The following is a 21,152-nucleotide window of genomic DNA, read 5'->3' on the forward strand; positions in this document are numbered from 1 at the left end:
GCCGATCATATGGGTTAAAGAGCCGTGTCAGCGGCTCTTTGCCGAGATCGGGTCGAGGTTTGTCTTAACAACGCGGCGCAACAGTGATGGCTGCGCACCCCCGCTGATGTGCAGGAGTGGTTGTTCTGGTGTGCTGTCATATGACGTCCACCAAGAACGAGAGCAGCACCGTCCCTCCATCATTTGACAGTTGGCAGGCGACAAGTGGTTAAAGTGGATGTAAACACTAATTCATTAAATTTTGACCAAAGCCCAAATATCTGTAGTGTTTTCTTATCTCTCTCCAAAGCCCTGAGTCCTGTGACTTTCTGCTGCTCCATTCCTCTGTTATTAGCTTGATAACTTCTGACAAGTTCTCCGACACTGGAAGTAACAGCAGCTGGAAATTTGTGAGGGAGGTTTCCATAAATAGATTAACAGAGAGCTTGTCTTGTCACAGCACAGCTCGGCAAGTCTCTGCCTATGTGGAGGGTAAGGGGTGTGCCTTTCCTCCAAGACTACATTGCTACTGTTGGATGAGGAAGTGAAAATTCTAAACCTATGAAAGAATTCTAAAGCATATAGAAAGCTAAAGACAGCAGATATACATGTAAAGGCCTGTACACAAGATCAGACTTTTTGACAACAAACATTCAAATTAGCTGTTTTGGAGCAACATCCGACCGTGCGTATGCTCCATCGGACAAACTTTTTCAGTTTTCATCTGACTTTTGTTGGCTGTGTGAACGGATAAACTTTTTGACAACATAAGTCCAATGGAGCAAAGTCCGATCGTGTTTACAGAAAACCATCCGACTTTTGTACAAAGTACAAACGCATACTCAGAACCAATGCAAAAGATCAGACAACAGTACAGAAGTTGACCAAAGGTGGCGCTGTAGTAATTGAACGTCCTCTTTTGAAGTGTCGTCAGTACATTGAAACGTCACTACGTTCGTGTTTGTTGCCTAAAAAGTCTGATCGTGTGTATGCAATACAAACTTGCGGCCAACGCCCTTTGTACAAAAGTCCTCGGGAAAGTTTGTACAAAGTCCGATCGTGTGTATAGGGCTTTATACTTATGTAGGGAGATTTGTTTCATCCCTGTGCCTCATATGAGGCTGCTCACTTTTATATATGTGAGGATGAAAAGGAAATGGAGAGAGGGGGATTTTAATGGTGCCACAAATGTATACAAAGGATACATTGTTCAATAAAATAAATTGTATTATTAACAATATAAATAAATATATATATATATATATATATATATAATTTAAAAGAGAGAGAGAGTGAACAAGGTTGGCTCTCTAAGACATATATAAAAAGAAAATCATCATAGATTAAAAGAGCTGTATGTAGCTATATAAATGCCTGTTGGGCTCTACATGTTTCGCTGTAGGTGCATATAGCTCTTTACATATATTGTCTCTATTAATCTGTGATTCTTTTATATCTATTTATGCCTTAGAGAGCTAACCTTGTTCACTCTCAAAATATATAGAGACACACACACACACACACACACACACACACACACACACACACACACACACACACACACACACACACACACACACACACACACACACACACACACACACACACACACACACACACACACACACACACACACACGTGTGTGTGTGTGGAATGATATGGATTTCTGCACAAATTGGTCATAAAATGTGATCTGCAATTACAGGAAACGTTTGGTTGTAGTTATTGCTGCCAAAGGAGGTTCAACCAGTTATTAAATCCAAGGGTACACATACCTTTTCCACCTGCACTGTCAATGTTTACATGGCGTGTTCAATAAAAACATAACATTTCATTCTTTGTGTGTTATTAGTTTAAGCAGACTGTGATTGTCCATATCATTCCAAAAGGTTTCACATACTTTTTATTGCAAATATATATATATATATATATATATATATATATATATATATATATATATATATATATATATATATATATATATATATATATATATATATATATATATATATATATATATATATATATATATATATAATATTGAATGTATGTGAACAAGGTTAACTCTCTAAGGCATACATAGATATAAAGCATCACAGATTAATAGAGACAATATATGTAAAGAGCTATATGCACCTACAGCGAAACATGTAGAGCCCAACAGGCATTTATATAGCTACGTACAGCTCTTTTTAATCAGTGATGATTTTATATCTATGTATGTCTTGGAGAGCTAACCTTGTTCACTTTTACACACACACACACACACGCGAACAAGGTTAGCTCTCCAAGACATACATAGATATAAAATATATATTCTCTCTTGTTTAATACAATTTATTTTATTGAAAAATGTATACTTTGTATACATTTGTGGCACCATTAAAATTGCTCTCTCAATTTCCTTTTCATTTCTAATTTGGGATGTGGGTGCCTTGATCTCTTGAGTTGGTGTTGTCATCTCCATGTTCTATATGTGAGGGTTTACATCCACTTGAACACTTATTCCCTCTGCTGTGACTTGAGTGTGTACCTACGTGTTTCATCATCCATTACATTTTCAGGGGTGCACCCTGATATCCTAAATCAGTGATTCTCAACTAGGTTTTCTCCAAAGGTTGCTAGAGGTTCCTTCAGCATTGGGCAATTTCTGCCTCTCGGATAAGTTACCACTGACGCCATTGATCTTTTTAGCTATCTGTAAGGAGGTAATTCTTCCCAATGAGCCCAAGTGTAAGGACCATTCTTCCCACTGACCATCACACTATTGTATCATGAGTTGTAGATTTTCTAATTTTTAGCAGGGGTTCCCCCGAGACCGGAGAATTGCTTTTTACAATGAATGTCTTGTTAATAATGGGATTTAGGTATCCATATAAATAAACAAAAGCCCAATTCTATATTTTGTAACTTTGCTACAGCAGGAAGTCAGCCCAGAGCATTGATAAGCAACTCTGTTTCTTTTGAATATTTGTTTATAACAGCAGCCGGAGTTCTCCCGGGCCAGAGATGGAGAGGCTCAAGAGAACCAACTGAGCTTGTCAAAACTCCCCGTCACCTTGCAGAACAAAGAGAACATGCCGGAGAAATGTCCGAATGGATCGGTGACATCGCCCAGAGGGAGAGGACGGCCGAAAGGGAGCAAGAACAAGACTTTCCCTACCTTACCTACTAAAGTGAGATGTTAAAGCAGATTTTATGCCGCTGTAAATCAGTGGTCCCAAACTGGAGACTCTCCAGCTGTTACAGAACTACAAGTCCCATTGTGCCTCTGCCTATGGGAGTCATGCTTGTAACTGTCAGCCTTGCAATGCCTCATGGGAATTGTAGTTCTGCAACAGCTGGAGGGCCACCAGTTTGATACCCCTGCTGTAAATAGTTTGTTTAAGCCAAGGTGACCCAAACAAACTACAGTATTTCCATTATTTTCAAGTGGTTCTAAAAGCAGAAGGTTTATTTTTTACCTTAATGCATTGTATGCATTAAAGTATAACTAAAGTGCAGAGAGATTACGCCACCTGTCAGTTTTTATTGCTGTGTGTCCCCATTAAGGACATTCACCCTCTCTATTTGTCTTATTTTACCATTATCGTTGGAAGTAAAATAAAATCCCAAATTTTGGGTTGTCCCCAGAAAAGTAATAGAGGGGAAATCTTCCAATGAAGACACTAGTTTTGGTGACCTGGGGATCCCCAAGGAATTCTCTTAATTTTCAGGGATTTCCTCTAACTTCCTGTTTGGCTATGGGACAGGAAGTGAAGGGAACTCCCCCAATGGGACCCAGTTGGTGAAAAAAATCAAAAAAAAATCTGATAGGGGTTATAACCCTCCCTTACTCTATCCAACATGAAAACAAGTTTTTCCTATCGTTTCACCATACAAATACTGCAGCAGGCGGCCCGGCTGCGTGAAAACAACGTACATGTATGTTTCCTCTTCCTGGGGCACGCCGCCAGAGACTCGTTCCTGCTGTGATTGGACACAGTGGGAGCCAATTAGCGGGTCTGATGGCCGCAATGGCCACCCGCAATTGGTCGTAGGTGAGGCAGACCGTCGCTCTGTCACAGAGGAAGAGGGAGATCTGTAATTCCTGTTAATCAGGAACACAGGTGTCTCTCTCCCTCCAGTCAGTCCATCCCCCACAGTTGAGCCTCGTTCACACGATCGGATTTTCGGCAGGGAATTGTGTGATGACAGAATGTGTGCCTAAAATCTGACCATTAGTACGCTCCATCAGACGATTGTTGTCCAACTTTCGGCCAACAAATGTTGGATGGCAGACTAGTAAATTTTCAGTGGACAAAGGTCTGTTCGATTTTCTTATCGTGTGTACACAATTCCATCACACAAGTCCAAAGTACAAACGCTCCTGCTCGAAAACAGTGCTCACTAAACAAGACATTAGCAGAAGGTGCCCAAAGGGCGATGCTCAAGAGCTGAAATTCCTCATAGTACGTCAGTACATTTGTGTTTGTTGGCCGACAATTGTGTACCGTTTTTATGCAAGACAAGTTCCTGGCACACACCCTTCAGACAAGTCTTGGGAAACAATCTGATCGTGTGTACGAGGCTTTAGAAAGCACTTCCTAGTAGCACATTAGACCCTTTTGATCGTCCCTGATGTTAACCCCTTCCCTGCCAGTGTCATTTATATAGTAATAGTGCAATTCTATTTAGCACGGATCACTATTGGTTTCACTGGTTCCCAAAAAGTGTCACTTGGTGTTGCCTCAAAAAGTCCCAGCCCCGCTAAAAATCACTGCACACCCCTATTACTATTAAATGCCCTAAAAATATCCCATAGATTGTAGAGGTAATAACTTTTGCTCAAACCGATCAATATACACTTATTGGGATTTCTTTGACCAAAAAACATGTATCAGAATACATATTGGCCTAAATTGATGAAAACAATTAGATTTTTTTTTTTTACATATTTTTATTGGATATGTTTATAGCAGAAAGTAAAAAATATTTTATTTTTATTTTTTCAAAATTGTCACTCTTTTTTGTTTATAGCACAAAAAATAAAAACCGCAAAGGTGATCATACCACCAAAATACCACCAAAAGCTCTATTTTTGAGGAGAAAAGGACATAAATTGTATTTGGGTACAGTGTTGCACGACCGCGCAATTGTCAGTTAAATTAATGCAGTGCCGTATCGCAAAAAATTGCCTTGTCATTAAGGGGGTAAAACCTTTTGGGTTGAAGTGGTTAGGGTAGAAAAAACCTTATGTATGCAGGTCCCTCCCCCTTAGACACAGCAGTGGGAGCCATTGGCTCCCACTGTGGTCAGTCATAGCCAGTGATGAGGTAGAGGGGGCAGGGCCGAGTCCCTCTGTTTGTGTCAATAGATGCAGACAGCAAGGCTCAAGAGCAAGCCCTCACAAGTGCCTCCATAGCAAGTGGCTGGCTATGGGGACACTCTACGGGAGGGAGGAGCCAAGAGTGCCTGTGTTCTGCAGAGAACTGTGTCCGCCTCGTACTGCACAGGTGCAGTGCTTGCGCAGTATGGAAGACAAGGAGACGCCGAAAGTCTCTGAAGATGAACGGCGCTTGCGCACTTAATAGTACCTTCTGCCCTGAGTCCAGGTTCAAGCCCCACCATGCAAATGGACTTACGGTATGCACTTAGTAACAGGGCCCTTTGCGGGCTCGCCACGCTTGGAGCACAGCCTCGCTTCGCTGGCCGATTTTTTATTCTAACTCTATGTCCAATTGGATGGTGGGGCTTGAACCATTCATCTTTGGAGACTTTCGGCGCCTCCTTGTCCTCCATACTGCGCAAACGCAGTACAGGGTAGACGCTATCCGGCGGGGGACAGTATTTGACAAGACACCGGCAGGGGACCTGAGAAGAGGAGGAGCGAGGCTGTTCTGTGCATAACTTTTGCACAGAGCAGTTAAATATAACATGTTGAATTTTTTTTTTTTCCCCTTTAAAATAACAATGTTTAGAATCACTTTAACTATGCGTACACTGTGTGTGCTGTAATGTACTGTAGTAGCATTAGCTACATGCATTAGGCGGTATGGTGTTCCAGTAGCAGTACGAGTAACTTCTTGCCTGCTACCGGAATGAAAGAGTTGACCTATATTCTTCTCCTCTATTCAGGAGAAGCCTTGTAATTTTATCAGTGAATACAAGGCTTCCTCTGATTGGCTGAGGTGGAGAGGCGGGCAGATGATGTAACTATTTCCACCTTGGCCATATGCAGAAGGCCTTATATTCACTGATAGAAAATAAAATACAAGGCTTCTCCTGAATGGTGGAGAAACACTTTTTTCATTCCCATGACTTCCCGTCTGACAAAACACACCACCGCTTACTGTATATAACTAATGTAACTACAGCCCATTGCAGCTCACCTAACATCCACCTGGTTATGTAATGGAAATAGTTTTGTTTGGGCCAAGTGAACTATTTAAAGTGAAGTGAGAGCTGGAATTCTGGAATTGTGGTTGTAAACCTCAGACATGAAATATGAACAAATCATATCTCCCTATAGTATGTACTTGTCTCAATCCAGAGCACAAGTGTCATTTCTATCTGCTGCTTCATTCCTCTGCTATCATGAATCACTTCTGACAAGTTTTCCTGAAACCAAGAGAGAAAAAAAAGGTGACGGAAGGGAGCTTCAGCACACAGCCTATGATTGGCGTCCTTAACTCTGTTGCTGTGTGAAGGGGGTGTGTCCCTTCACTCCAATCAACTGAAAGATCCCTTTACTGAGCACTGCAGTGTTTAGTTCTCCACCCAACCCCCCTTTTTTTTTATTTTTTTAAAGCTCAGACAAACATTTATAAATTCTGGGCTTTGAATGGCTGTAGTGAAGAGAGGGCTGTAGATAAATGGGTACAACTTATTTAGGAGGATTTGTTTGTTTCATCTCTCTATGACCTGAAGCCAGTCACTTTCAATAGGTATAGGAGAGGGTTTACAGCCATTTTAAAGAATGCTGTGATTTCTTCAGCTGCGTGTACAGCGGTCTTTCACCAGTGTAGGTCTACTTACCTCATGACATCACTTATTCAAGTAATTCTTTGTTCACAGGTGTATGACGTCCGCGAGGGGAAGGCTGCTGCATACGCCTCAATGTCAGAGAGTGACATTATGAATGATTCTCCAAACATTGTGGTCACGCCGCACAGAGGTAGAGGGAGACCTAGGGGAAGCACGAAGGTGAGACATGGTAACAGTACTGAGGCTGGAAAAGACAAATGTTGGGAATTTCCTAAATGTAACACAGAGAAAAAAATTACAAGCGTTCTGACCATTCCATTCGCTACCTTTTTAAAAAGATAAGGTTTTTTTTTTTAAGATACTTTTAAAGTACAATATCTCACAAGTGAGTACACCCCTCAGATTTTTGTAAATATTTTATATCTTTTCATGTGACAACACTGAAGAAATGACACTTGTCTACAATGTAAAGTAGTGAGTGTACAGCTTGTAGAACAGTGTAAATTTGCTGTCCCCTCAAAATAACTCCACACACAGCCATTAATGTCTAAACCGCTGGCAACAAAAATGAGTACACCCCTAAGTGAAAATGTCCAAATTGGGCCCAAATTGTCAATATTTTGTGTGGCCACCATTATTTTCCAGCACTGCCTTAACCCTCTTGGGCATGGAGGTCACCAGAACTTCACAGGTTCCAACTGGAGTCCTCTTCCACTCCTCCATCACGACATCAAAGATCTGGTGGATGTTAGAGACCTTGCGCTCCTCCATCTTCTGTTTGATGATGCCCCACAGATGCTCAATAGAGTTTAGATCTGGAGACATGATTGGCCAGTCCATCACCTTTACCCTCAGCTTCTTTAGCAAGGCAGTGGATGTCTTGGAGGTGTTTTGGGGTCGTTGTGTTGGAATATTGCCCTGTGGCCCAGTCTCCGAAGTGAGAGGATCATGCTCTGCTTCAGTATGTCACAGTACATGTTGGCATTGATGGTTCCCTTAATGATCTGTAGCTCCCCAGTGTCGGCAGCACTCATGCAGCCCCAGACCATGACACTCCCACCACCGTGCTTGACTGTAGGCACGACACACTTGTCTTTGTACTCCTCACCTGGTTGGCGCCACACACGCTTGTCACCATCTGAACCAAATAAGTTTATCTTGGTGTTATCAGACCACAGGACATAGTTCCAGTAATCATGTCCTTAGTCTGCTTGTCTTTAACAAACTGTTTGTGGGCTTTCTCGTGCATCATCTTTAGAAGAGGCTTCCTTCTGGGATGACAACCATGCAGACCAATTTGATGCAGCGTATGGTCTGAGCACTGACAGGCTGGTGACCCCTGCTCTGTCGTTTCAGATGACGCTGATCAGGACAGTGAGGATGAGTCCCCGTCCGGTTCTGTGCACGACAAAGCGCTTGTTGGAGCACTTATCACAGCTGTGCGTGATACCCTGAAGATTTAGGAGCCAGCAGATCCCTCCACTGATGTAGCGGTCCCTTTTGGGTCCCGTAAGCCAGCCATTCACCAAAAGTGTTCCCGTATCTGACTTATTTTGGCAAGTTACATAGTAAGGTTGAATAAAGACACCAGTCCATCCAGTTCAACCTGAGTGAGTGTCTACAATTGTCCCTATCCCTGTACATTGCACACTCACATCAGTTCCTAAACTCAAGGAGCCCACAATCATATACTAGGGCCAATTTTTATACAGAAGCCAATTAACCTACCTGCATGTCTTTGGAGTGTGGGAGGAAACCGGAGTACCCGGAGGAAACCCACGCAGGCACAGGGAGAACATGCAAACTCCAGGCAGGTAGTGTCTTGGTTGGGATTCGAACCAGCGACCCTTTTTACTGCTAGGTGAGAGTGCTAACCACTACACCACTGTGCAGCTGATCTACGCCTTTTCTCCACTGAAACTGTTACCATGTCTGCTTGGCAGAGTCTAAGCCGAAGGGATCCCAGTAATACTGGTTGCCTCAGCATCCTTGGTACACAGACCTAGTGCGCGTGGTGGCAGACGCTCCCTGGGGACTGCCGTTGCGAGAGGACCTTCTGTCTCAAGGTTCGATTCTCCATCCTGCTTTACCATTGCTGGCTTTAATGGAATGGCAATTGAGAGCCAGGTGTTGAGGAACCGGGGTTTGTCGGACTCTGTGATCCCAACTATGTTGAGAGCAGGGAAATCTTCTTCTCGGAATACCATCGTACCTGGAAGGCCTACATCTCCATGTGTGAGGAGAAAGGATGTCATCTGCGCTCTTTCTATATCCAGGATCCTGCTGTTCCCTCAGCAAGGGGTGGACCAGAAATTGGCGTTAAGCACCATTGAAGGACAAATATCAGCTTTGGCTGTCCCTTTTCAGCGACGCCTGGGGTCTCACTCTCTAGTGAGTACTTTTACCCAAGGGGTGCGACATGTAGTCCCTCCTGTGCGTCCACCGTTACCCCTGTGGGATCTGAACCTGGTATTATCGGCGCTTCAAAAACCGCCATTTGAAAATATCAGAGAGTTTCCCCTGTTGACTCTTTCCCAGAAAGTGGTCTTTATAGTGGCCATCACAACGGCCAGAAGGGTTTCGGAACTGGCGGCCTTGTCCTGCAAGTCGTCATATCTGGTTATCCACAGGATAAGGTGGTGTTCCGTCCGCAACTGTCTTTTCTGCTGAAGGTAGTCTCTGCGTTTCACATCAATGAGGATATTGTGTTACCATCTCTGTGTCCTAAGCTGACACATCCTAAGGAGGTGGCCCTTCATGCTCTGAAGGTGTATTTGTCTGCCACCGCTCCCTTCCGGAAGTCAGACTTACTGTTTGTTTTGGTGGCTGGTCCAAAGAAAGGCATGGCGGTCTTGTCGGCCACCATTTTCTGGTGGATCAGACAGATGGTAGTACAAGCCTACGCCTTGAAGGGGCAGGTGCCCCCCTTTCCAGTCACGGCCCTCTCCACGAGGGCAATTGGAACGTCTTGGGCCTTCCGACGTCAATTGTCTGTCACTCAAGTTTGTAAAGCGGTGACCTGGTCGTCTGTCCACACGTTTACAAAGTTCTAGAAGGTAGATGTCAGTGCATCGGCTGATGCCTGTTTTGCAGGAGGCTATATAGTTGCAATTGCACATGCAATTTTTTCCTGTTTTTTTGGGGGGTAAAAACGCAGTACCTTTTTAAGTTAATGCACTGTTGCATTTGTTACCGCAGTTTTCGGTGCGGTTTGAGGGTAGTGCTTCTCTGTTGAGGAGCACCCTGTTTTTTTTTGTGGTGGTTTGTCCACACACTGTAGTTTTTTTGTGGGTAAAGTTTGTACTAGCTCCCACATGCCATGGTGGATGAAGTTTTATGCTGTTTAGGCACTGCTTGGGGACATCCCAATGGTCTAAAGAGAGAAGCTGTGTCAGTTGGTGAATATAAGAGAAAATAGGATTTTTTGTACTCACCGTAAAATCCTTTTCTCTGTAATTCACCCACTGACACGGCACCCACCCCTCATGTTTTTCTTTGTTATACTGCTTGTTGACGTACTGAGGCTGCAGTAGCATGCTGAGGGGTTGTTACCTAAGGGACCGCCCCTTGGGCGGAACTATAAAGTTCTAGTTTTATTATCACATGTTAACATGTAATGCCTAGTCCTCTCCTGAAGGTGGCATAACAACCCAATGGTGTAAAGAGAGAAGCTGTGTCAGTCAGTGAATTACAGAGAAAAGGATTTGACGGTGAGTCCTATTTTTTCAGATCTTTAGAGAGTTCTTTGCAATGAGGTGCCATGTTGAACTTCCAGTGACCAGTATGAGAGAATGAGAACACCAAATTTAACACACCTGCTCCCCATTCACCCCTGAGACCCTGTAACACTGAGTCACGTGACATCGGGGAGGGAAAATGGCTAATTGGGCCCATTTTGGACATTTTCACTTAGGGCTGTACTCACTTTTGTTGCCAGCGGTTTAGACATTAATGGCTGTGTGTGGAGTTATTTTGAGGGGACAGCAAATTTACACTGTTAAACAAGATAAGCACTCCCTACTTTACATTGTAGTAAAGTGTAATTTCTTCAGTGTTGTCACATGAAAAGCTAGTATAAAATATTCACAAAAATGTGAGGGGTGTACTCAGTTTTTTGAGATACTGTATATGTAAACCCAAACAATAAAAAAAATATATATTTGATAGAACCCCTGCTCTGACTTCTCTAGTTCTCTCTATAGAAAAGCTGCTCACACCTCTGTTAAACCACCAATACAAGATTGTAATCCAATAAATCAATATAGTGAAGCATTTTTTTCAAATAACGTTACTGATCCTAATACTACCATGAAATTAAAGCAGAACACTGCATCTGAGCACCACAACCCCAAATGCTATTTAATTCATGTTTAACCACTTAAAGTGGAGGGCCACCCTGAAAAAAAAAATACAGAAAAAAATCAGAAAAAAAAATGAAGAAATTATTATTTTTTTAACTTACCAGAAATGCCTGTTGCTAGGCACATCGTACTAATCTGCCTCTTCCTCCTCCGTGCGGCGTCTTCTGGGTAATGGGTCGCGCTGTGTTCTGGGAACTGTGTGTCCCAGAACACAGCGAGCCCCATTCACAAAGCGATGCGCGACTCGCGCATGCGCAGTAGGAAACGGGCAGTGAAGCCACAAGGCTCCACTGCCTGTTTCCCTTAGCCAAAATGGCGGCGTCGGGACCCGAGAGCCGAGGGATGGCTCAGCCTCGGGCGGCCGACATCGCGGGCGCCCTGGACAGGTAAGTCTGCTTATTAAAAGTCAGCAGCTACAATGTTTGCAGCTGCTGACTTTAAAAATTTTTTTTTTTTAAACCGGCCCTCCTCTTTAAGGGTTTCACTGCTATAGCGCAGTGTATGTGTGTATATAATCGCACACAGTACCTTGAAAAAGTATTCATACCCCTTAATCTTTTGGAATTTTCCACATTTTGTCATGTTACAACCAAAAATGAAAATGTGGCACATAATTGTGAAGTGGAAGGAAAGTGATAAATGGATTTCAATATTTTTTTTACAAATATGTGAAAAGTATGGCGTGCATTTGTGTTCAGCCCCCTTTTTACTCTGATACCCTTAACTAAAATCCTAGTTTATCCGATTGGCTTTAGAAGACACCTAATTTGTAAATGGAGTCCACCTGTGTGTAATTTAATCTCAGTATGAATACAGCTGTTCTGTGAAGCCCTTAGAGGTTTGTTTGAAAATCTCAACAAACATCGTGAAGGCCAAGGAGCACACCAGACGGGTCAGGGATAAAGCTGTGGAGAAGTTTAAAGCAGGGTTAGGTTTTAAAAAATAAATAAAAATAAATAAATAAAAAAAATCCCAAGCTTTGAACATTGCTCGGAGCACTGTTCATCCATCATCTGAAAATGGAAAGAGTATGGCACAACTGCAAACCTACCAAGACATGCCCGTCCACCTAAACTGACAGGCCGGGCAAGGAGAGCATTCATCAGAGAAGCAGCCAAGAGGCCCATGGTAACTCTGGAAGAGCTGCAGAGATCCACAGCTCAGGTGGGAGAATCTGTCCACAGGACAACTATTAGTCGTGCACTCCACAAATCTGGCCTTTATGGAAGAGTGGCAAGAGAAAAGCCATTGTTTGAAAGAAAGGCATAATTAGTCCTGTTTGCATGAATCCATGTGGGGGACACGGCAAACGTGTGGAAGAAGGTGCTCTGGTCAGAGGAGACCAAGATTATTATACTTTTTGGCCTAAAAGCAAAACATTGTGTGTGGTGGAAAACGAACACTGCACATCACTCTGAACACACCATCCCCACCGTGAAACGTGGTGGCAGCATCATGTTGTGGGGATGCTTTTCTTTAGCAGGGACAGGGAAGCTGGTCGGAGTTGATGGGAAGATGGATGGAGCCAAATGCAGGGCAATCTTAGAAGAAAACCTGTTTGTCTGCAAAAGACTTGAGACTGGGGCGGAGGTTCACCTTCCAGCAGAACAACGACCCTAAAGATACAGCCAGAGCTACAATGGAATGGTTTAGATCAAAGCATATTCATGGGTTAGAATGGGCCAGTCACAGTCCAGACCGAAATCCAATTGAGTCTCTGTGGCAAGACTTTAAAATTGCTGTTCAGACACTCTCCATCCAATCAGACAGAGCTTTAGCTATTTTGCAAAGAACAATGTCACTCTCAGGATGTGCAAAGCTGGTAGAGACATCCTCAAAAATTAATTGCAGTGAAAGGTGGTTTTACAAAGTATTGACTCAGGGGGGCTGAATACAAATGCACTCAACGCTTTTTAACCACTTAAGGACCGGGCCTCTTTTTCAGACTCTGTATTTAGACGTTAAAAACACGTTTTATTATATATCGATGCATCCCTATTTGAAAAAGTGCTTCACTATATTGATTTATTGAAACCCACAATTGTTTCCTCTTATTTCATTTCTTAAATATACCATTTGAAAGTGTTTTTTGTTACATGCAAAAAGAAAACACTTCTAGATCCTTCCAGAAATCTTGGAAGCTGATGACTTCCTGTGCTCTCTGCCTTTGCTGCATTCCTATATTCCTATCCAGTGATCTAGTTCCCAGCTGTCTCTGAGGACGACAAAACACCTCCCTTCTGTTATGGTGATGAGGAGGGGTTGCGGGGTTCTGTAGTCCTGTCCTAGGATGACCACGCTTCTTCCCCATAGATGCAATACATTGAGTGAATGTTGTCACCCTAGGACAGAAAGTGTGTTACTGGCAGGATTACCAGGTAAAAATGAATGAAAACATCCTGAAAAAAACAACGCAGCCCCTACATCTAAGGACTGGTAAGCTGCAATATATTACATTTTTATTTTGGTTTAGATACACTTTAAAGTATTTGTAGCTCACTGGTTGGGTACATTTATTGCCTGGAACTTTTTTTCTTTAAAATGTTTTTCAGCTTGGTATTTTTATTAATCTTACGTCCTTGAAGGTGTTTCCATTTTCTAAGATGTGCTGCTTCTTTATAGGTCAAACCGGTAGGTGACGGAATCCCAAAGAGATCCAGAGGGAGGCCGAAGGGAAGTAAAAATAAGAAGCCATCAAAGGCCGCTTTACTGGTGAGAATGAGCATTGCAATGTAAGATTAACCACTTCAGCCCCAGAAGGATTTACCCCCTTAAGGACCAGGCCATTTTTTGCGATACGGCACTGCGTCACTTTAACTCACAATTACGCGATCATGCGCCATTGTACCCAAATAAAATTGTCCTTTTTTTCCCACAAATAGAGCTTTACTTTGGTAGTTGATCACCTCTGTGTTTTTTATTTTTTGTGCTATAAACAAAAGAACACTGACAATATTGAAAACAAATTCAGTATTTGTATACTTTCTGCTATAATGCCTATCAAAAAAAAAAAATGTCTTCATCAGTTTAGGTTAATATGTATTCTGCTACATATTTTTGGTAAAGAAAATCCCAATAAGCGTATATTGATTGGCTTGCGCAAAAGTTATAGCGTCTTCAAACTATGGGATAGATTTGGGGGCTTTTAATTTTTCTTTTTTAATTATTATTTTTTTTTTTTTTATTGCTTTTGCTGGTAATGGCAGTGATCAGCTATTTTTACCTGGACTGTGACATAGGGTCAGATTTGTCCGCCACAAAGTGACACTTTTTGTGGACCACTGACACCAATACAGTGATCAGTATTAACAAAATGCACTGATTACAGTATAAATGAAGCTGGCAAGAAGGGGTTAACATCAGGGGTGATCAAAGGGTTAAATGTGTTCCCTCAGCGTGTGTCTAATTGTGTGGGGGAAGTACTGACAGGAAGAACACAGAGATCGCTTTTCCTTATTACTAGGAATAGACAGCATCCATGCCCCCCCCCCCCCCCACCCCCCAGTCAGAATGGAGATCTGCCTTGTTTACATAGGTAGATCCCCGTTCTGTCTCTGTGAAGCAATCGTGGCTGGCCAGCAGACATAGAGTACACCGGACACGTGCATCGGCTCCTCCTTCACAGAGCACTAACACCCCCCCCCCCCCCCCACCCCCCATTTCCCCCCACAGTACAGTACTTGGCCCCCTGGACATCCAGCCAGACTTGAGCGGAGAGTGGGAGGCACAACTCTGCATTAGATGGGAGCGAGAGATTCCGGCTGCTTTTCATATTAACCAACAAGTGATTGGTGGCTAGGGCCGCCCTGCATCCTAGCCACCAATAACTTGCTGGTTAATATGGAAAGCAGCCGGCATCTCTCGCTCCCATCTAATGCAGAGCTGTACCTCCCAAAGCTGTGCCTTTGGGGATGGCCCCTTCCATGAAGGTGGTACAGTGGTAGAACAGTGGTCATCAACCCTGTCCTCCAGGGCCCACTAACAGGGCAGGTTTTATGTATTACCTTGGGGGAGATGCAGACTAGAATACTGCAATCACTGAGCAGCAAATTATATCACCTGTGATGTATTTCAGTTATCTTGCAAACCTGGCCTGTTAGTGGGCCCTGAGGAAAGGGGTTGATGACCACTGCAATAGAACACCTTTGGGATTAGGGATGAGCTCCAGTGTGTTTGCATGCACAGCCCACGTGCAGAGCCCACCAGGAAGTCGGCACTGTACTGCGCCAATCGCAGGCAGTGAGACATTTCACAATCTCTGCAGCAGCGCATCTGGACAATGGCTCGCTGCCTGTGATTAGCACAGTGCCGACTTCCTGGATGAGATATATAGAGATATATAGCTATCGAAAATATATATATAGTATGTGTATATGTGCGAGAGCAAAAGAGACTCTATAGTAATGAGAAGGAAGAGAGAGCAGCGCCACTCTTAGTGTAATATGTTAGTGTGAAAGCTTTAATTTACTTCAGAGGTAAACTCATATTTGAGTAGTGGTGTACAGGCATTGGTTTTATGGTTCTTTTTGCTTTTCTGGGTGTTCCCTCGCTTCCAGCTGGGCAGCGGTGATGGTTCAGTCCCTGGCCACTCCGTTGGCATCCGTAGCTCTGAGGCTGGAGGATATCACAGCGGGCACGTGAGGCGCTTGAGAACAGGGGTCGTGGTTTGAGCGCTGGAACTGAGGGAACACCCAGGAAAGCTAAAAGAACCTTAAAAAAAAAACGATGCCTGTATACCACTACTCAAATGTGAGTTTACCTTTTTGAAGTAAATTAAAGCTTTTACACTAACATCGTACTTACATCAGCGACGCTCTATTCCTTCTTCCCAGAAGAGTTGAATCTGTTATAGCTGTAAAGGGTGGGCCCACTCAATATTGAACCCTATGGACTAAGACTGGGATGCCATTAAGGTTAAGTATTTGTTTTATTATTACTACACAAGAAATTACCAAAACAATGTAATATTATACACATGCTGATTCTAGTCATTATGTATTTACAGGTTTTATTGCAATACATCCTTTCTTACATTGTTTTTTCTGTTCTTCAGAAAATGCTCGCATCAGGAGGGAAAATAGGAAGGGGTAGACCTCGAAAAACCTCACATACCAATGATATGAATGAAGGCCTGACCCCAAAACGTGGAAGAGGGAGGCCAAAGGGGAGCTTGAACAAAGTTATATCTTCGAAAAGGGTGAGACGTTTGTTGCTTCTTCATCTGTTGTCCAGTACTGTAATACTGACAGGTTTGAGTGACTGTTAATCAGCCTATGCTGTAGACCAGTCATGACAAACCTTGACACCCCAGATGTTTTGGAACTCCATTTCCCGCGGTGCACAAGTACACTGCAGAGTGCGTCAGCATCATGGGAAAAGTAGTTCCAAAACATCTGGAGTACCAAGGTTCGATGTCACTGCTGTAGACCATACTGGAAATATTTCAGACTTGGCACATTGTTTCTCAAGGATAGGTGAGGCACTGCTGGTCACCAATATGTATATAGACCCGTGTGGGGCAACCTTTTGCTCTGTAACTGCAAGCTAAAGAACAATGTCCCAAACCGTCTACTTCACTAAGGCTGCTAGAACATTGAAAGACCTAGAATAGGTTTGATTTTTTTTGGCAGTAGAAAAAAAAAACGGGAAAAAAACAATCCGGTGCTACCCTAAACCAATGAAGTAACCATAAAGTGTTGGTGCAAGGCACCCTATAAAAACTATTACGTAACGTGAACAAGAAACTCCGATGACACAAAATTGAGTAGGGGAAAAAAGTAATGCACTTGGGGGTTAAAAAGGTAAAAACAAATTACTTACTAGGGGGAAGCTCTGGGGGATTACAGGATGGAGAAGGACCTGAACATCCTAGTATATGATAGACTAGTGCATGTTTAGCACAGTGTATTTCAGTGCGTTATTGCATGTTTAGCGCAATGTATTTTAGTGCATTATTGCACATTTAGCACAGTATATTTCAATGCTTTGCTGCCGTTTAATGCAGTATATTTTGGTGCGTTACTGCACATTTAGCTCAGTATATTCCAATGCTTTACTGCACGTTTAGCACAGTATATTTCTGTGTGTTACTGCACATTTAGCACAGTATATTTCTGTGCGTTACTTCACGTTTAGGGCAGTATTTCTGTGTGTTTTTGCACGTTTAACGCAGTACATTTTTGTGCGTTACTTCACGTTTAGCTCAGTATTTTTCTGTGCGTTAGTGCACATTTAGCATATCTTTAGATATACATGTCCCCCCAGATATATCACAGGTGTTTTTTTAAATATTAAAGTCTTTAATTCTTTTTATTTTATATTTTGTTACAGGTAGCTCCTTTGTCAGGGACCCTTGAGTATAAAAAGAGAGGACGCCCAAAGAAGATGATTATATTGCACCACTCTGGTATATTGTCTCTAACCCCAAAAAGACCAAGAGGGAGACCGAGGAAGAAGGGGAGCTTTTCAGAAACTCAAAGTCAGGATCATCAGGTAACCATTCGGATGCCTCCACAGTGCACAGTCTCTGCACACACTAGTCTTGTGAGCAGTGGTGAAGGTACCGAGCACTTGCTGTGTTCATTCAGAAAAGGAAGGGGCTGGTGAATGACCTATTTACTGGCCCACCCTCCATTCTGAAACAATCCCCTGCAGCAGCTGGCAGGAGAGGAGGGAAGCCAGCAGTACTGGAGGGGGAGCCTGTGCAGCAAAAAGAAGTGCAACCTGGACAGGAGGGTGTCCTTTACTAGAACCTTGGAGGGGTGGAGGGAATGGCCTTTACTAGAACCTTGGAGGGAATGGCCTTTACTAGAACCCTGGACAGGAGAGGTGGAGGGAATTGCCTTTACTAGAACCCTGGACAGGAGAGGTGGAGGGAATTGCCTTTACTAGAACCCTGGACAGGAGAGGTGGAGGGAATGGCCTTTACTAGAACCTTGGAGGGAATGACCTTTACTAGAACCCTGGACAGGAGAGGTGGAGGGAATGGCCTTTACTAGAACCTTGGAGGGGTGGAGGGAATGGCCTTTACTAGGACCTTGGACAGGAGGGGTGGAGGGAATGGCCTTTACTAGAACCTTGGAGGGAATGGCCTTTACTAGAACCCTGGATAGGAGAGGTGGAGGGAATGGCCTTTACTAGAACCTTGGAGGGGTGGAGGGAATTGCCTTTACTAGAACCTTGGACAGGAGGGGTGGAGGGAATGGCCTTTACTAGAACCTTGGACGGGAGGGGTGGAGGGAATGGCCTTTACTAGAGCCTTGGACGAGAGGGGTGGAGGGAATGGCCTTTACTAGAGCCTTGGACGAGAGGGGTGGAGGGAATGGCCTTTACTAGAATCTTGGACGGGAGGGGTGGAGGGAATGGCCTTTACTAGAACCTTGGACGGGAGGGGTGGAGGGAATGGCCTTTACTAGAACCTTGGACGGGAGGGGTGGAGGGAATGGCCTTTACTAGAACCTTGGACGGGAGGGGTGGAGGGAATGGCCTTTACTAGAACCTTGGACAGGAGGGGTGGAGGGAATGGCCTTTACTAGAACCTTGGACGGGAGGGGTGGAGGGAATGGCCTTTACTAGAACCTTGGATGGGAGGGGTGGAGGGAATGGCCTTTACTAGAACCTTGGACAGGAGGGGCAGTGGGAGCTTTATTTACTAGAACCAGTTGGCTGTATTTTTCTCACGCAGCCACTGAATGCCAGCAGGAGTGAAAGGAGGAGAAGCTGTCTTTCAGCTGTTGCAGGAGAAAATACTGCAGAACTTTTTTTGGGGGGGGGGGGGAGGGTTCGACCACATGAGGAATTTATTATTATTTTTACTATTATACAGGATTTATATAGCGCCAACAGTTTACGCAGTGCTATAATATGTAGATGGGGGGACAGTACAATTAGAATACAGAAGGAATAAGAGGGCCCAGCTCGTGGAGCTTGCAATCTAAAGGGAGTGGGAGGTGGTACAAAAGCTAATAGCTGGGGGGGGGGGGGGGTGATCTGATGGAGGTGACACTGCTACAGTTCTTAGGAGGAGGTGGGGTAGGCTTCCCTGAATAAGTGAGTTTTCAGGGATCACCTAAAGGCGGACATAGTACGGGGTCAGGGCTGATCACATATACCCGGGCAGGGAGTTCCAGAGAATGGGAAAGGTTCGTGAGGTGAGCATGGGAGGAAGGAGACAAGGGAGCTAGAGAGCAGGAGGTCCTGGGGGGAGTGGAGGGGACAATTTGGGCAATATCTGCCAATGAGGTTGGTGATGTAGCTTGGGCAATGTTGTGGATGGCCTTGTATGTTGCAGTTAGATCATAGCGGCAGTTCCAACACTTGATCGTTCTTACAGGTGATGGGAGGGGACATCCAACCCCGCCGCCGCCATCCAGTGCTTCCCTGGGCTCCTCCCGTTTATCAGGGACCCGGAGAAAGAATCGGCCGCCGCTGGATGACAACCATAGAGATTTGCGGTGATCAGATGGTCACCAGTCATCTCTATGACTGTTGGAGGCCCAGGCACTGCATTATGATGTCATGTCTGGGCCGCGGATGTAAACAAAGTCGCAATCGCGGCTGGTAAGCATGAGATCAGGGATTTTTTTTATTTCTTTTCCCCAAACTCATGCTTTCCAGCTAGGAGGAGGTCTTATTGATCCCGCATCTCTCCATAAAGAACCCCTATCACTAACGAGTCCTATTACAAGGGATGTTTACAATTCCTTGTAATAGGAATAAAAGTTATCAAAAAATAAAGTAAAATATAAAAAATAATAATTTAAAACACCCCTGTCCCCGGTAGCTGGCACTCGGAATCAAATGCACACATTGGTCCCACCCTCCAATGTAAACACTGTTCAAACCACACGTGTGAGGTTTCGCCACGTGCGTTAGAGCAACAATTCTAGCACTAGAGCTCCTCTGTAACTCTAAACATGTAATCTGTAAAAAAAAAAAAAAAAAAAAAATTTAATGCGTCGCCTATGGAGATTTTTAAGTACCAAAGTTTGGCGTCATTCCATGAGTGTGCGCAATTTTAAAGCATGCCATGTTTGGTATCTATTTACTTGGCGTAACATCATCTTTCACATTATATAAAAAAATTGGGCTAACTTGACTGTTTTGTTATTTTTTAAATCATGAAACTGTTCCCCCCCCCCCCCCCCCCCCAACGCGTTTTTGAAATTTTTTTGCGCACAAATCATGCAAGAACGTCATTTTATTCCCTAGGGTGTCTGCTAAAATAAAATATATAATGTTTGCAGATTAAATTAAGTAATTTTCTAGCAAAAAAAAATAGGATTTTTACATGTAGGAGAGGAGTGTCGGAATATGCCTGGTATGGAAGTGGTTAATGACCGGGCCATTTTTTGCATAACATCGTGACAGGAGTTGTAACCCTGGTCCCCCATGTACTGAAAAAAAAATCCTTTTATTGTTTCTCTTTTTGAGAGATTCAACAAATTTCCACTTGTAATGACTACTCTGGAAATTATAAATAATAAAATAAACTAATAGTTTTTCAACTATCCTCGTCATCTCTCTTTGAGACCTTGCTTTCTTTAAAACAACCGATACACTTTATATGTGATTTGGTTTGAAAATGTGCATCAAACTATTTTATTTTCTTTTTTCAGTCAACACTTATGTCAGGGACCTTTGAAGTTAAAAAGAGAGGACGCCCAAAGAAGAATAAATTGCACAAATCTACTTTAATGTCTTTAACTCCAAAAAGACCAAGAGGTAGACCAAGGAAGAAGGGGAGCTTTTCAGAAGTACCAAGTCCAGATCAAGAGGTAACCAATCAGAGGCCTTCACTGCGCACATATTGACCTGTTCAGCTCTGGAAGGTTTTACAATCCAAGC

General features: G+C 43.5%; 1 protein-coding gene across 3 annotated transcripts in view; it reads left to right on the plus strand.

Moving 5' to 3' along the window:
* The window catches only part of LOC143984858 (uncharacterized), a 54,673-nt gene that overhangs the window by 20,816 nt on the left and 12,705 nt on the right, over positions 1 to 21,152 (plus strand). Inside the window, exons 3-8 of one of the 3 annotated variants that reach the window (XM_077484672.1) lie at positions 2,964 to 3,155; positions 7,036 to 7,164; positions 13,929 to 14,018; positions 16,360 to 16,503; positions 17,637 to 17,798; positions 20,924 to 21,082. In XM_077484672.1, coding sequence (XP_077340798.1) covers positions 2,964 to 3,155; positions 7,036 to 7,164; positions 13,929 to 14,018; positions 16,360 to 16,503; positions 17,637 to 17,798; positions 20,924 to 21,082 — 876 coding nt within the window. The remainder of the gene's footprint in view (positions 1 to 2,963; positions 3,156 to 7,035; positions 7,165 to 13,928; positions 14,019 to 16,359; positions 16,504 to 17,636; positions 17,799 to 20,923; positions 21,083 to 21,152) is intronic. The other 2 variants (XM_077484674.1, XM_077484675.1) reach the window with 2 other exon arrangements.

Source organism: Lithobates pipiens, unplaced genomic scaffold (assembly GCF_037356315.1).
Source record: "Lithobates pipiens isolate NorthernLeopardFrog02 unplaced genomic scaffold, aLitPip1_a1.2 Scaffold_1, whole genome shotgun sequence".
NCBI lineage: Eukaryota > Metazoa > Chordata > Amphibia > Anura > Ranidae > Lithobates > Lithobates pipiens.